This window comes from Pseudochaenichthys georgianus, unplaced genomic scaffold (assembly GCF_902827115.2).
Source record: "Pseudochaenichthys georgianus unplaced genomic scaffold, fPseGeo1.2 scaffold_605_arrow_ctg1, whole genome shotgun sequence".
In the NCBI taxonomy this organism is placed as follows: Eukaryota; Metazoa; Chordata; class Actinopteri; order Perciformes; family Channichthyidae; genus Pseudochaenichthys; species Pseudochaenichthys georgianus.
This window is the reverse complement of record NW_027263163.1, coordinates 12,501-27,437: the sequence shown is the minus strand read 5'-3', so window position 1 is coordinate 27,437 and position 14,937 is coordinate 12,501. Positions and strand designations below refer to the sequence as shown.

Genomic DNA, 14,937 nt, shown 5'->3' with positions numbered 1-14,937 from the left:
GTCCTTGTGTGTGATGGTGTCCTTGTGTGTGATGGTGTCCCTGTGTGTGATGGTGTCCCTGTGTGTGATGGTGTCCTTGTGTGTGATGGTGTCCTTGTGTGTGATGGTGTCCCTGTGTGTGATGGTGTCCTTGTGTGTGATGGTGTCCCTGTGTGTGATGGTGTCCCTGTGTGTGATGGTGTCCTTGTGTGTGATGGTGTCCTTGTGTGTGATGGTGTCCTTGTGTGTGATGGTGTCCCTGTGTGTGATGGTGTCCTTGTGTGTGATGGTGTCCTTGTGTGTGATGGTGTCCCTGTGTGTGATGGTGTCCTTGTGTGTGATGGTGTCCTTGTGTGTGATGGTGTCCTTGTGTGTGATGGTGTCCCTGTGTGTGATGGTGTCCTTGTGTGTGATGGTGTCCTTGTGTGTGATGGTGTCCCCTGTGTGTGATGGTGTCCTTGTGTGTGATGGTGTCCTTGTGTGTGATGGTGTCCCTTGTGTGTGATGGTGTCCTTGTGTGTGATGGTGTCCTTGTGTGTGATGGTGTCCTTGTGTGTGATGGTGTCCTTGTGTGTGATGGTGTCCTTGTGTGTGATGGTGTCCTTGTGTGTGATGGTGTCCCTGTGTGTGATGGTGTCCTCGTGTGTGATGGTGTCCTCGTGTGTGATGGTGTCCTCGTGTGTGATGGTGTCCTCGTGTGTGATGGTGTCCTTGTGTGTGATGGTGTCCTTGTGTGCTACAGAGTGTGTGCTGAGTCTGGATGCGTCAGACGAGTTCCTTAAGGAGCGGGCGATGAACCTGCCTGAGCGGCTGGTGCAGGAGCACAACTACGAGCAGGAGCACTTCCTGCTCCGCCTGGACCGGCACAGGGAGAACAACATGGAGGATGAGAGTGTGGGGAACTACTTTGATGAGCTGGGCACCACCCCTCTGTACCTGGGTAATCCCTCACGCCTGGTGTTTGTTTGTTTGTTTGTTTGTTTGTTTGTTTATTTTATTTAAAGGACAGTGCACATTAATTCACATTGCTGTAAGTGAGCCAGTGTTAGCCAGCAGGCTACTTTTCAACTGTTGTCCTTGGCAACATGTTAACTGACCACAACAAGACTAGAACATAAAAACATAATTAAATAGAGTACAGCAGACAACATCAGTACACCAATAAATAAATAGCAGTACAACAATAAATAGGAACAGCAGTACAACAATAGAGAGGAACAGTAGTACAACAATAGAGAGGAACAAACAAACATGCAAACAGATGAAATATCATCATACCTTGATTCAGTTAAAAGTGTTCACATTTGTGATTGTTTAAAAGCCAGTTCTTATGATTGTGGGTAAATGTATGATAGGAGGAGTTATTCCTGATCTGTATTGGTATCGTGTTCCAGAGTGTAGGTGCCCTCACAGAGAAACAGTGTTTGCCAAAGGAACTGGACCTAAGAGGGGCTACACAGTCCCCTCTTAGGGCAGACCTTGTGGTTCTGCTGTTTGAATTGTTCTGTTGTATAAAAGTGCAGAGCGGGGGGGGTGCCTTGCCGTTTAGCATTTTAAAAAGGAGACATGCATCAGTGTGTTTTAATATATTTTCCCAGCTGAGCAGGTTATGTTTGTCCAGGATTTTGCAATGGTGGTATAGCTTAGGTTTTCTCTCCAACACTTTGAGAGCTTGTTTGTGAAGTGACAGGATAGGCCTTAATGTTGTGCTATTCGCCTGGGTCCAGCTGGTCATACAGTATGTTAGGTGGGGAAGGATCATGGCAGTCATGTAGAGTTTTGCTACAGGTGTTGTCAAGCAGTTCCTTATATATCTAAAATTTGCTAGATTGTATTTAGTTATTTGCGTTACCTTTCTCACTTGTTTATTGAAGGATAAAGTAGTGTCAAGGATAATGCCTAGATATTTGAAATGTGTAACTGTTTGAATGACCTCCCCAGACACATAGACCTTGGGTTCACCGTGTGATACAGTGTTGGTCTTGCTAAAAAACATACAGACTGTCTTCTTAACGTTCAGATATAGCTGTCAGTCAGTAAGCCATTGATTTACATGAACCATTGATTCATTTAGTTTGGCCGCAGCTTGGGCCTTGGTTTTTGCATGGACATAAATGACAGTGTCATCAGCGTGCGCCTCACATCCAGTGCACACTGAGGGCAAGTCATTTATATAAAGGCTGAATAGTATTGGGCCCAGGATAGATCCCTGGGGTACACCCAGTTCATTCCTCAGGGGTGGTGATGTCTCGCCACTTACCCTTACACACTGAACTCTGTCTGACAGATAGGAGCTCATCCAGTCTATTGCACTGGGTGAGAAATTAAATTAAAATGGTGTGTTAGTTAGTGAGATGAGCCACAAGCTGGGCTTTCCTTATCAATGTTCATTTGGATCCACAAGTCGACCTGCTTTAGCCGCAGGGTTCCCGCTTATTTTTAAACAGTTTCAAAGTTTCTAATCTTTTTTTTATTGATTTATTATTTTGTATTATTAATTCAAGTTAAGCCTTAAGAAGTCTGGAAAGAAGGAAAGAGTGTTTGTAAAATCAATGAATGAGCTTTCTTCGACTTTTGAAAGAATGATACATAGAGGTTTAATACCAATTACGGTATTTTATTTAGATGAATTACAGTAGTAACTGCTTCCATAGTCTGAATCAATTGCAGATTGACTTTTTGGCGTCCAGATTCAGATAGCAGAACGATTGTGCAAAATTATTGTAGGGTTAGGGTTAAGAAGTCATGCATCTCACCCTTCTATCCCTCCGCATATTGAAATCCTGTCCTAAGTGTGTCTCCTGTCCTCCTCCTCCTCCTCCTCCTCAGAGATCAGCAGCAGCGAGGAGCCGGACTGCCTGCTGCTGATGCAGAAGATCCTGGACACACTGGGCCAGCCCAGGAACTACGGCCCCAGCTGCAGGGAGGTGGAGGAAGAGGAGAGGAGGAAGGCTGAGGAGAGGATGAAGAGAGAGGAGCAGGAGAGGGCGGAGCAGGAGAGCAGGGAGGAGGAGGAGGCCACACACAGGGCTGCCAGCTGGGACCAGTGGGTGGGTAATGCAGGAGAAGGACACACCTTCACTAAACAAAGACTGTGCCATCACGAGACTGACCCACGATCAGCGTGTGTATACCAACGCTGAGAGTACAGCAGACAGAAGGAGAAACAAATGTCACAATAAACCACTCTATTATTCCTATTATGTAAAGGCAACATTTAAAACAGGCTCTTGCTCGGTATCTCTCCTCAACATGAAGAGCTCCTGATGGCAGACAGGAGCGCTCACACCTATTAGGGATGTACTACCATGCATTCAGTACTGAACATGTGCCCATGTAACTCCTACAGTCCAATACAATCTGTATAGAAATGATTGGTAACAACTAGATGACGAGTGAACGACTTATCTCTGATCATCTCAGCTTTTCCTACATTTCATATTCATAAGTCTTGCATACCAGAAAACAGCAAATGAGGAAAGTATTAGATCAGGTTAGGCCTTGTTATGTATACAATACACATCTTTACTCAATGGTCCACTGAGTAGGTTTGTTTTACTAGGCTCCGCCTCTTATAGCCTGCTTCATGAGGTGCACATGCTGGGGTCTGCTCTATTGTCATCCAGGGGATGGCAGGATGTACAGGCAGCACACACACACACCATGTCTCTATGTACAGGCAGCACACACACACCGTGTCTCTATGTACAGGCAGCACACACACACGCACTGTGTCTCTATCAACATCAATATGTTTGCCAACAAATAATAGACTAAAATGCAGTTTAAAATATACAACTTTATTAGATATAAAACTAGGTGGACATCAATCTGACGACCAACATTTCACCTGCGTTTTTTGCCTAAAATGTCCACTCGGATAAAACAAAAATGGACAAACTTTTAGACAACTGAACCTGGCTAAACGAAACAGGATGTGGGGGATAAATATGACATAAACCAAGAGAAGCGCCCAGCGGCAGCACATCTCACTCTGAGAATGATTTCCCCTTCTTTATTTTAGAAATCAAAGACGGGGAAGAATAATATGTTTATTTTAAACGTCCTTTACAGTACAAAGTACAACTCTCCACTTCCACTTGCTTTACTCCCTGTGTTCACACAGTTCTACTATGCAACGACTGGCTTCATTGAATGACTTGGTGGAAGTCTGCTAAGATGTTGAGGCATCGAGGAGAATCACAGGCAGATACATGCATTCTGTTTCTCTGTTAAATTGCATATTTGTGCATCATTCATGTGGTGCTGGGATCCTCTGAAGTCAGGACAACAGCTAGAATAGTTGATGGGAATGTTGGTATAGGGCTTGAAAAGTGACGTCATATCGCACAGAGACTATACGCTATAAGAACACATGTTGAATTGATCACGTGAGAAATCACATACATTATCATTCGCCAACAGGATGGACCAAACAATAAACAGGTGCTAAACTAGTGTGTCCTGCAAGTGTCTGAGAGCCTTTACATGTGTGATGCGTCCTGTCAGGCGGGGGGTCTGGAGGAGATGAGGCAGCAGGAGGAGGAGCTGCTGGAGGTCCAGTCCGTCCCCATGACGATCTACCTGATGGAGCACGTCATGCCCACCCTGACCCAGGGCCTGGTGGAGTGCTGCACCGCCCATCCTCAGGACCCCGTGGACTTCCTGGTATGACTCAGCACTTCTTATTAAAGTCTGTTTGCAGTACACCAAAGTTTTATGTTAGAAATAATAACAATAATAATAATAGATTACATTTGTATAGCGCCTTTCAAGGGACCCCAGGCCGCTTTACATGGTGAACAAACAAAAGGGGCAATTAACAAAGTAAAACATTTAATACATAGCAGTAGGAGTGGAAGCAGGGGGCTGTGATGGGTTAGGGGTCAAAGGCCACGGTGAACAGGGGAGTCTTTAATAATGGGAGGGAGGAAAGCCAATAGAGCACGCTAGGTCCAGCGTGTGACCTTTGGTGTGGCTGGGACCTTGGACGTGCTGGGTGATGTTGAAGCAGTCGAGTAGTGAGAGAAACAGAGGTGCGTGTACTGGAGTCAACATAGATGTTAAAGTCACCAAGCAGTAATGTGGATGGAGACCTGGAGCAGACACAGGTGAGCAGCTCAGAGAACTCAGACATGAAGGTGGCGGAGGCTTTGAGGGGGGGGGGTATATGAGGACAACCTGTAGCTGTGATGGGCCAGCCAATGAAAAGACAATACACTCAAATGAGGTTGTATTTATGGAGCGGGGCTTCTGCAGGTAGACATACCCTGGGGGTGTGGCTTGGTTGAGGGTGAAAACATGTATAGTAAGATCCTCAGCACATAGAAACTGCCGAATGCTAAGTTGCATATGTTAGGCAATTTGCACAATTAACATAAGATGCATTTATTAGCATTATTTAGCATATGCAGACAATAGCAACAAAATTCACTTGGCTGATTTGGACAATTTTGGAGTGGTTTGGGGTTATTATGAGTCATTTTCAGGATAGAAACATTGCAGTTTTAACCAGAACATTGCCATACTTGTAGTCTCTGTATGCTAATTTGCATGAATCATGGGTCGATCTTACTGTTTGAGGGGACTCAAAATTGACATTTTTTTATCCTAAACATTTTAGAAATTAATTCAACATCCTCAATATACCAAAAAAAACAACCAAAATGGTCCAAATCGGCCAAGCCATTTGTGTAGCAAATGTCTGCATATGCTAATTCATGCTAATTAATCAACCTTATGCTAATTGTGCAAATTGCCCAACATAGGCAAGCTAGCATCCGGCGTCTTCTATGTGCTTGGGGACCTTACTATATATTTCTAACATAACACGTTGGTGTACTCAACATGTCTGTGTTCACTGTTATCACCTCATATGGATGTCCGCCTGGACATGCATGTGAGCCTGATCGTCTCTTCTGGTTTGACTCCTTCTAGGCGGAGTTCTTGATCAGGAACAATCCCTTTACCTACTGAAGGCTGGGATCATCTCTTCTCTTCGGATCTACACGTAATGCAAATACAAAACACACAAACTGAAATGAAATGTGTTGTTCTCTGAGCTTCCTGAGCTCTTCAATAAAGGACAGAGTGAAGTCAATACCATGCAGCGTTTGTGCGGAGGAGGACCTTGTTTTTCTCGCAATATTTGAGCCATCAAATGTCCCCTGGTGCATGCTGGGATTTTGATTAGGTCTGATTGTAAGCGAGCCATTCTGCTGCCCCTGTTGTATTTACACACCGCTCTGTGTGGGCTCTAATGTGCCGGCCATTACTTAAAAGCACCCTAAAAAGCGGATGAAAGTGAGGACGAAGCCAGAAGCTAATTAGGAAGTTAATTTGCGTAATGAACTCGGTAAACTCCGAAGTAGACACGCTCGGGTCATAATTGCTTTGATTTGGCTTCTGATATCCAGGAAGGATAAATGTTACAAATGGCAGCTAATTTGTGTCTCTCTCATGTCGCCACTCACGACTCCAAAGTGTACATAATTGGTTGCGACGGAACAGCAAATTATTTCATTGTACATACTTAATCACCACGCGGGGAAATTAGTGGACTTTATTCCGGAAACATTGTGACGCGAGACAATTTCACCACACCATCTGTGAGTCCCTCAAACACGACACGCAGACTTCCTGAGAGGGACGGAACATATGTGGATTCAATATTCTCTCAGTGTCATGCGGTCGTGTTTTGTGACATTTAAGGATCTTGCAAAGGCATGTGAAGTTCTACACCAGGGGTGGGGAACCTTTTTCCTCTCAAGGGCCATTTCAATGTTTACAATATCCTCAGAGGGCCGTACAAGTTATTCACCTCTGCTTAAACAAACTAAAATCACAGCCCATTCATTTCATTCTGTGCAAAGAAAAAGCAACCTCTTAATCCAGATATCTCACCATGACTCGCGTATGCATGCACGTGCACGGTGTGGCATGCTCCCCTGGGAAGATTTTTTTTAAATGTTGAAGTTAAAAGCATCAATCTGGTGCACTTTGAGAGCAACACATCTCTCAACACCCAAACACAACTGTAAGCAGATTTTCTTTTAATTTATGGATATTTGACAAATCACTCCCCTTTCAAACTGTATTCTTCTTTATTAATAACTGTCATATAGTATTTTATACCCGTTTACTTTATTCTCTTATTTTTTTATAACTATAATGATCATATAAAGATGTGCCTTTACCTCACTGGTTGTAGACAAAGCTTCTTATATTCGTTAGCATAGCTAGCTAACCAGATGCTAATGATAACAACACAGTTATTGACTGTCTGATCAGAATGACAGATGAGCAGATCGCCACTGGGCTTTCAACTAAAGACACAGACACGCAGAAACTGCGGCATGTGTATGGACTTATCGGTACTGCAATTTCTGAAGTGCTGGAGTGGCGTTCTGGTGCTCTCCGTCAGAACTGCACCCTGTCAGGCGAGACATATACCACGTGATGACACGTTCGGCTCGTGTTGTGTTCAAGGACCCTGACCTTGGCCAGGAAAAACAGGCACTCGCTAGATTTCTTTCATTTTTTTATTTTTTGCGTGTGTTTATAAATTACCTCGAGGGCCGTATACGGCCCGGAGGCCCGAGGTTCCCCACCCCTGTTCTACACTAATAACAGAAGAACTGTGCGTCCTGAACAACTTGCTCTCGTCTGATGACTCCTCAGAATCATCTGGTGGTGAAGGGCTCCTCTCGATGAAACGATTCTTACCTGCTGACTATAAAGAAGGTCAACTTGATGCACCTGGATCAGTGACAACAGGAACATGCTACTCTATGTTGTACTCTACTTATATTACACACAGATAATCAAGTCATTGGACTTTGATACTAAGAGTAAGAAAGGCAGACTTGATACGTCCCTGAGAGGAATCCAGCGAATCCAGCGTCTCTCACCTTGAGAATATCTCCACTCCAACCAGGAGAGCTGGACAGACGTCTCAGCCGGACACGTGGAGAAACATATCCGTGCACTTCAATCTGTCAGTGTCTCTACAGGCCTCACTGAAAGATCTAGTGCATCAGAACGCCGCTGCTCGAGTCCTCTAACACTCCTGTTCTGAAGTCTTCACACTGGCTTCCTGTGTGTCAAAGAATAGATTTCTAAATACTGCTGCTGGTTTATAAAGCTTTTAATGGTTTAGGCCCAAAATACATTTCTGACCTCCTGCTAAACTATGAACCATCCAGATCTCTCAGGTCTTCAGGGACTGGTCAGCTTTCTGTCCCCAGAGTCAGAACTAAACATGGAGAAGCAGCGTTCAGTTATTATGCTCCAAATATCTGGAACCAACTCCCAGAAACCTGCAGGTCCGCTGCAACTCTTACTACTTTTAAATCCAGCAAGAAGACTTTTCTTTGTGCCGCTCATATCTCACACTGCACTGTTACTTTTATGCTTTGATTTGAAATGGTACTTTTGAAGCTCTTGTCTTGCTGCCTCATGAGCAGATTGCAGGGAGCCCCTCTCTGGGTTCATGTCTGCCTCGGTCTGGTGGTTTCATTGTTGAAGCTGAAACTAGCAGTGGACGCCACTAGGGGGCAGTGTTGGATCACTTATAAGCTCTCACTGAGATATGATCATTATGGGATTACTCTGTGATCTTTCTCTCTGGAGGATCTATTATTAGATGTGTTTATGACTTTGGTCACATCTACAGTTTAGGACAGAATGTATCCTCACTGAACCCTGAACAGCTGTGCATGTTTACATCCAGATCCCGAGTTCTCAGTGATCATGATGCCAACCCACTAATCATCCTTCAGTAACAAGGAGCCCAGCCGTCACCATGCCAACACTCCAAACACATCGCAGCAGGGAGTGACTCTGACACAGGTGTGTAACGTCATGGGGGGAGAGAGAGAGGGTTCGGGGTGACCGGGGAGAGGCGGAGGAGGCGGACCACCTCCCCCCTCCTCACCGTGTTCACACTGCTGGACACAATGGGGCAACCCATCGGCATCATCTATAGTGCCTTCTGGGAAATCACTTAAACTGTCAACTATGTCTGGTGTTTTGCTAAAGAAGAAGTGAGAAGCAGAACTGCACACACCACAACACGTTCTGAATGACCCCTGGTTACACGTGAAGGTCGTCTTCTACTGTTTGTTTAAAGATCAGAGTTTGGATTGCTCCCGTATGTATTCAGGTGTTTGTTGAATGCACTTATTGTAAGTTGCTGTGGATAAAAGCAGTAAATAAGTGAAATAGTGATCAGAAAATCATCAAAATCATTTAAATAATGTATTTTGTTGAAAGTAGTTGGTGTTGTTAATTCATTCTGCGAAGCACCTCACTTATAGAGACAGAAACACGATGGGAAACTTAAAGGATGCTCATTCACATATTCCAGATGATTTGCTTTCCTTCCTCAGAACATTTGAATATTGTTTTCTGTCGGAATTTAAACAGAATTGAATTTGATATATTTGTGATTAAAGATATCAAATGAAACATCTTGAACACATTACGCACGCTGCCTTCACTGCTTTAACACTCGTATGAGCTCTACAGTCAGAGCAGGAACTTTGCTGTTATACATGAAGAGAGTGAGAGTGGCACACCTCACACGCAGGCAAGCTGCGCACATCTGGACTCAATCCACTGTCACTGTTCCCTAACACCCCTAATCCACTCAGCACACACACACACACACACCCAATAGACAAAGACACACAGTATAGAGACAGAATGACCCACTGCCGGTTTAAGTTGTCAGCGCCACACACACACTCACACACACACACACACACACACACACACACACACACACACACACACACACACACACACACACACACACCTCCCTAAATCCTGACACCAGCCTCGATGTGAGCACTCGGAGAGGGAAATGTGTTTTGTTGCTTAGGAACAGTTTGCCTTGCATCTCAGCAGGGGGTCTCCTTTTGAATATCATTATGTCCCCTCGATTGGGGAGGACACGTCTTTTTCTTTTCTGCCAATATTTGTCTTGGGCTCCTCTCACAAAAACCTTTCATTGATTGAAGGCGGTGGAAAGCAGATTCTGCCAGCAGACGCCTCGCCTCTTTAATGTACACACATCACATGGGCTGCACCGCTACAGGAGTGGAGGTGAGGAGCAGCTCTGCTCTCTCTGAGAGGGGAGAGACCTTCGGAGGTGAGGAGCAGCTCTGCTCTCTCTGAGAGGGGAGAGACCTTCGGAGGTGAGGAGCAGCTCTGCTCTCTCTGAGAGGGGAGAGACCTTCGGAGGTGAGGAGCAGCTCTGCTCTCTCTGAGAGGGGAGAGACCTTCGGAGGTGAGGAGCAGCTCTGCTCTCTCTGAGAGGGGAGAGACCTTCGGAGGTGAGGAGCAGCTCTGCTCTCTCTGAGAGGGGAGAGACCTTCGGAGGTGAGGAGCAGCTCTGCTCTCTCTGAGAGGGGAGAGACCTTCGGAGGTGAGGAGCAGCTCTGCTCTCTCTGAGAGGGGAGAGACCTTCGGAGGTGAGGAGCAGCTCTGCTCTCTCTGAGAGGGGAGAGACCTTCGGAGGTGAGGAGCAGCTCTGCTCTCTCTGAGAGGGGAGAGACCTTCGGAGGTGAGGAGCAGCTCTGCTCTCTCTGAGAGGGGAGAGACCTTCGGAGGTGTTGGAGAGCCGACACCTCAAGCACACTGCTAGAACAGCTGCAGACCTGCTCACACCCTTTACACTCTGTGCACAGTCTGGCTATGGTTGAGGACAGCGTCCCCGTAAAGCAGGGGTACAAGCCAAACACAAAAAAGAAACACAATAATAATAAAAAAAAAACTAAAAACACACATTCAACAAGATTGTTTTCAAAAACACAAATCTCCCTTGTTTCAGCAGAAGGATCTTAATGTTTGTCACAAACCACATGACCTGTCAGCAAATAGCGGTGGTTCAACTGGACGTTGTGGTCGCAGTGATGTATAACTTCTAACAGCACGCGTTTGATTGGCTGCATGACATCATGAAATCTCACCTCCACTATTCATAGATCTTTATTATATGAACTATATGAATGACATCTCTATTCTAAATGTGTGACTTAACTCTAGGGCTATCAGAAAGCTAAGCACCGACACATGTACTCTCATTCCGCACATGCTGGCTGAGGTTGAGTTTGAAGCTCTGCAGAACCACTTATGTTGAACCGATGTATTTATATATAGTGGACCTGGAGTCCTTGGTCACATGATAACATAGGAGTGGTATCAATCTAAAAACCTGACCTATCACACCTTTACAAACTCAATGCTGCCGTGTCTAAATCTGACAACCAACTGCGACACATGCACATGCACGAGCATCAAGATCCAGTCGAGTTCGTGAACCCTTGGATATCTTCAGGGAAATGAAACCTGGCATGTTTCACTAACGTTCAGAGATTGTGATCGAGTCGAATTATTTTCACTGAAATATTTGTATTACATTTTTGATCGAACAGACTCACAAACATTACACACTGCACACATACACCCCCTCCCCTTCCCCAGTCCCAACATCACACCTGATGATCTAGTGTCATTTGAGTTCAATGTCAAATGACATGTTTACATCACTGGATACATACTCATAAATATGAGCTATGAAAAACTACCTGGCAGTTTGATATGACTTATAACATATAGATATATTCCCTCTTCATGTTACCTTAACAACTTTATTATCTTTGATTAAACCAGTGGTTCTCAAACTTTTTCTGGCAGGCCCCCCTAATAAAGTTGTTTGGAGAAAGAAAAAAGTCGGGGCCCCCCCCAACACAAATAGTCAGGCTCAGTGGTGGCGCCAGAGATTAATTTTGGGGTGCTGTGGGGTAGCTTGACGTTTCATAGAGGGTGCTCAGACATTTAGGGTTTCCCATTAATGTACCGGGCGCCACAGTGGAACTTTCTACTGCAACACTCCCCACGCAGATACACAGTGTGACTGTTACAATGAAGGCTCGAGGCATATAGGTGTAAGCAGGGGTAGAGTGCTATTTGTATAGGTGGTGTGTGGACCTCACATAGGGGGGTCCAGGGGCAAGCTCCCCCGGGAATATTTATTTTTAATTATTGAGGTTGAAAGCATCAATCTGGTGCACTTTGAGAGCAACATGAAGAGATCTATGGATACATCTCTCAACACCCATGTGAAACACAACTGTAAACAGATTTACTTTTTCTTTATGGATATTTTACAAATCACCCTTTTAAACTTTATTCTTGTTTTACTGTCATATAGTATTTCATACCTGTTTTTCCTTTATTCTCTGATTTTTTTTATATCTATAATAATCACTTTTTCTGTCAATAAAGTTGTTTGGAGAAAAAAAAAAGTCTCGGAAATAATTGTTTACATTAATGGTGACCAAAACATTTGAAACCCACTGGGATAACTTAGACTAAAGTTAACTATCTAAACACTGAGAGAGTCCTTTAGCTCACTGAGCCTCTCAGTCTGACAGGAGAGGACTCTCCTCCAGCTTGTTGTTGAAAAAGCTCCTTATATCCGTTAGCGTAGCTCGCTAGCACCAGAAGCTAACAACTACGATCTCCGGTACCGTACCGGTGCGCTCTCTCGCTCGTGCACGCACACAAAATGGCTCGTTCCGCACACACACAGAGCCGAGCTTTAATGAAACACAGAGACCCAGAAGTAATAGTACTGTATCATATTATTTTCGAATCAATAATTTTTCAAATTCTGATTTTTTTTTAAATTGCCATTTTTCCTCCTGGTCTCTCGTGACCCCCCTGTCATGCCTCTGCGCCCCCCACTTTGGGAACCTCTGGGTTAAACCCAAGAGTTGTTTGCTTGTAAAACATATGTATGTACTATTTTCTAACCAATGCACTTACTTGTAACCTGCCTATATATTTAATATCACATCCTGCTACAGCTTAAGTTGAAAACGTTTGCATATCTTTTTGACACACTTCCAATATACCATCACTTGCAGCTGTTTCTATCACATTCCCATTTGTCCCAGAGCGTCACCTCCTGTCCTTTCTCAGGCCTGGTCTGAGGACTGGATCAGTGCTATTGGTTACCTGTATAGTCAAGTCCTAATCCCATCCCCACACCGTGTTCAGGCCTGGTCTGAGGACTGGATCAGTGCTATTGGTTACCTGTATAGTCAAGTCCTGATCCCATCCCCACACCGTGTTCAGGCCTGGTCTGAGGACTGGATCAGTGCTATTGGTTACCTGTATAGTCAAGTCATGATCCCACCCCCACACCGTGTTCAGGCCTGGTCTGAGGACTGGATCAGTGCTATTGGTTACCTGTATAGTCAAGTCCTAATCCCACCCCCACACCGTGTTCAGGCCTGGTCTGAGGACTGGATCAGTGCTATTGGTTACCTGTATAGTCAAGTCCTGTTCCCATCCCCACACCGTGTTCAGGCCTGGTCTGAGGACTGGATCAGTGCTATTGGTTACCTGTATAGTCAAGTCCTGATCCCATCCCCACACCGTGTTCAGGCCTGGTCTGAGGACTGGATCAGTGCTATTGGTTACCTGTATAGTCAAGTCCTGATCCCATCCCCACACCGTGTTCAGGCCTGGTCTGAGGACTGGATCAGTGCTATTGGTTACCTGTATAGTCAAGTCCTGATCCCATCCCCACACCGTGTTCAGGCCTGGTCTGAGGACTGGATCAGTGCTATTGGTTACCTGTACAGTCAAGTCCTGATCCCATCCCCACACCGTGTTCAGGCCTGGTCTGAGGACTGGATCAGTGCTATTGGTTACCTGTATAGTCAAGTCCTGATCCCACCCCCACACCGTGTTCAGGCCTGGTCTGAGGACTGGATCAGTGCTATTGGTTACCTGTATAGTCAAGTCCTGATCCCACCCCCACACCGTGTTCAGGCCTGGTCTGAGGACTGGATCAGTGCTATTGGTTACCTGTATAGTCAAGTCCTGTTCCCATCCCCACACCGTGTTCAGGCCTGGTCTGAGGACTGGATCAGTGCTATTGGTTACCTGTATAGTCAAGTCCTGATCCCACCCCCACACCGTGTTCAGGCCTGGTCTGAGGACTGGATCAGTGCTATTGGTTACCTGTATAGTCAAGTCCTGATCCCACCCCCACACCGTGTTCAGGCCTGGTCTGAGGACTGGATCAGTGCTATTGGTTACCTGTATAGTCAAGTCCTGATTCCATCCCCACACCGTGTTCAGGCCTGGTCTGAGGACTGGATCAGTGCTATTGGTTACCTGTATAGTCAAGTCCTGATCCCACCCCCACACCGTGTTCAGGCCTGGTCTGAGGACTGGATCAGTGCTATTGGTTACCTGTATAGTCAAGTCCTGATCCCATCCCCACACCGTGTTCAGGCCTGGTCTGAGGACTGGATCAGTGCTATTGGTTACCTGTACAGTCAAGTCCTGATCCCATCCCCACACCGTGTTCAGGCCTGGTCTGAGGACTGGATCAGTGCTATTGGTTACCTGTATAGTCAAGTCCTGATTCCATCCCCACACCGTGTTCAGGCCTGGTCTGAGGACTGGATCAGTGCTATTGGTTACCTGTATAGTCAAGTCCTGATCCCACCCCCACACCGTGTTCAGGCCTGGTCTGAGGACTGGATCAGTGCTATTGGTTACCTGTATAGTCAAGTCCTGATACCACCCCCACACCGTGTTCAGGCCTGGTCTGAGGACTGGATCAGTGCTATTGGTTACCTGTATAGTCAAGTCCTGTTCCCATCCCCACACCGTGTTCAGGCCTGGTCTGAGGACTGGATCAGTGCTATTGGTTACCTGTATAGTCAAGTCCTGATCCCACCCCCACACCGTGTTCAGGCCTGGTCTGAGGACTGGATCAGTGCTATTGGTTACCTGTATAGTCAAGTCCTGATTCCATCCCCACACCGTGTTCAGGCCTGGTCTGAGGACTGGATCAGTGCTATTGGTTACCTGTATAGTCAAGTCCTGATCCCACCCCCACACCGTGTTCAGGCCTGGTCTGAGGACTGG

General features: G+C 45.7%; 1 protein-coding gene across 2 annotated transcripts in view; it reads left to right on the top strand.

Moving 5' to 3' along the window:
* ak7b (adenylate kinase 7b) overlaps positions 1–10,186 on the top strand; it is a 32,105-nt gene extending 21,919 nt beyond the window's left edge. Inside the window, exons 15-19 of one of the 2 annotated variants that reach the window (XM_034079392.2) lie at positions 722–919; positions 2,809–3,029; positions 4,489–4,647; positions 5,917–5,989; positions 8,711–10,186. In XM_034079392.2, the coding sequence (XP_033935283.1) occupies positions 722–919; positions 2,809–3,029; positions 4,489–4,647; positions 5,917–5,955 (617 nt within the window). In that variant the 3' untranslated portion in view covers positions 5,956–5,989; positions 8,711–10,186. Of the gene's footprint in view, positions 1–721; positions 920–2,808; positions 3,030–4,488; positions 4,648–5,916; positions 6,923–8,710 lie in introns of those variants that run through there. The other variant, XM_034079391.2, reaches the window with a different exon arrangement.
* The last annotated feature ends 4,751 nt before the right edge of the window (positions 10,187–14,937 follow it).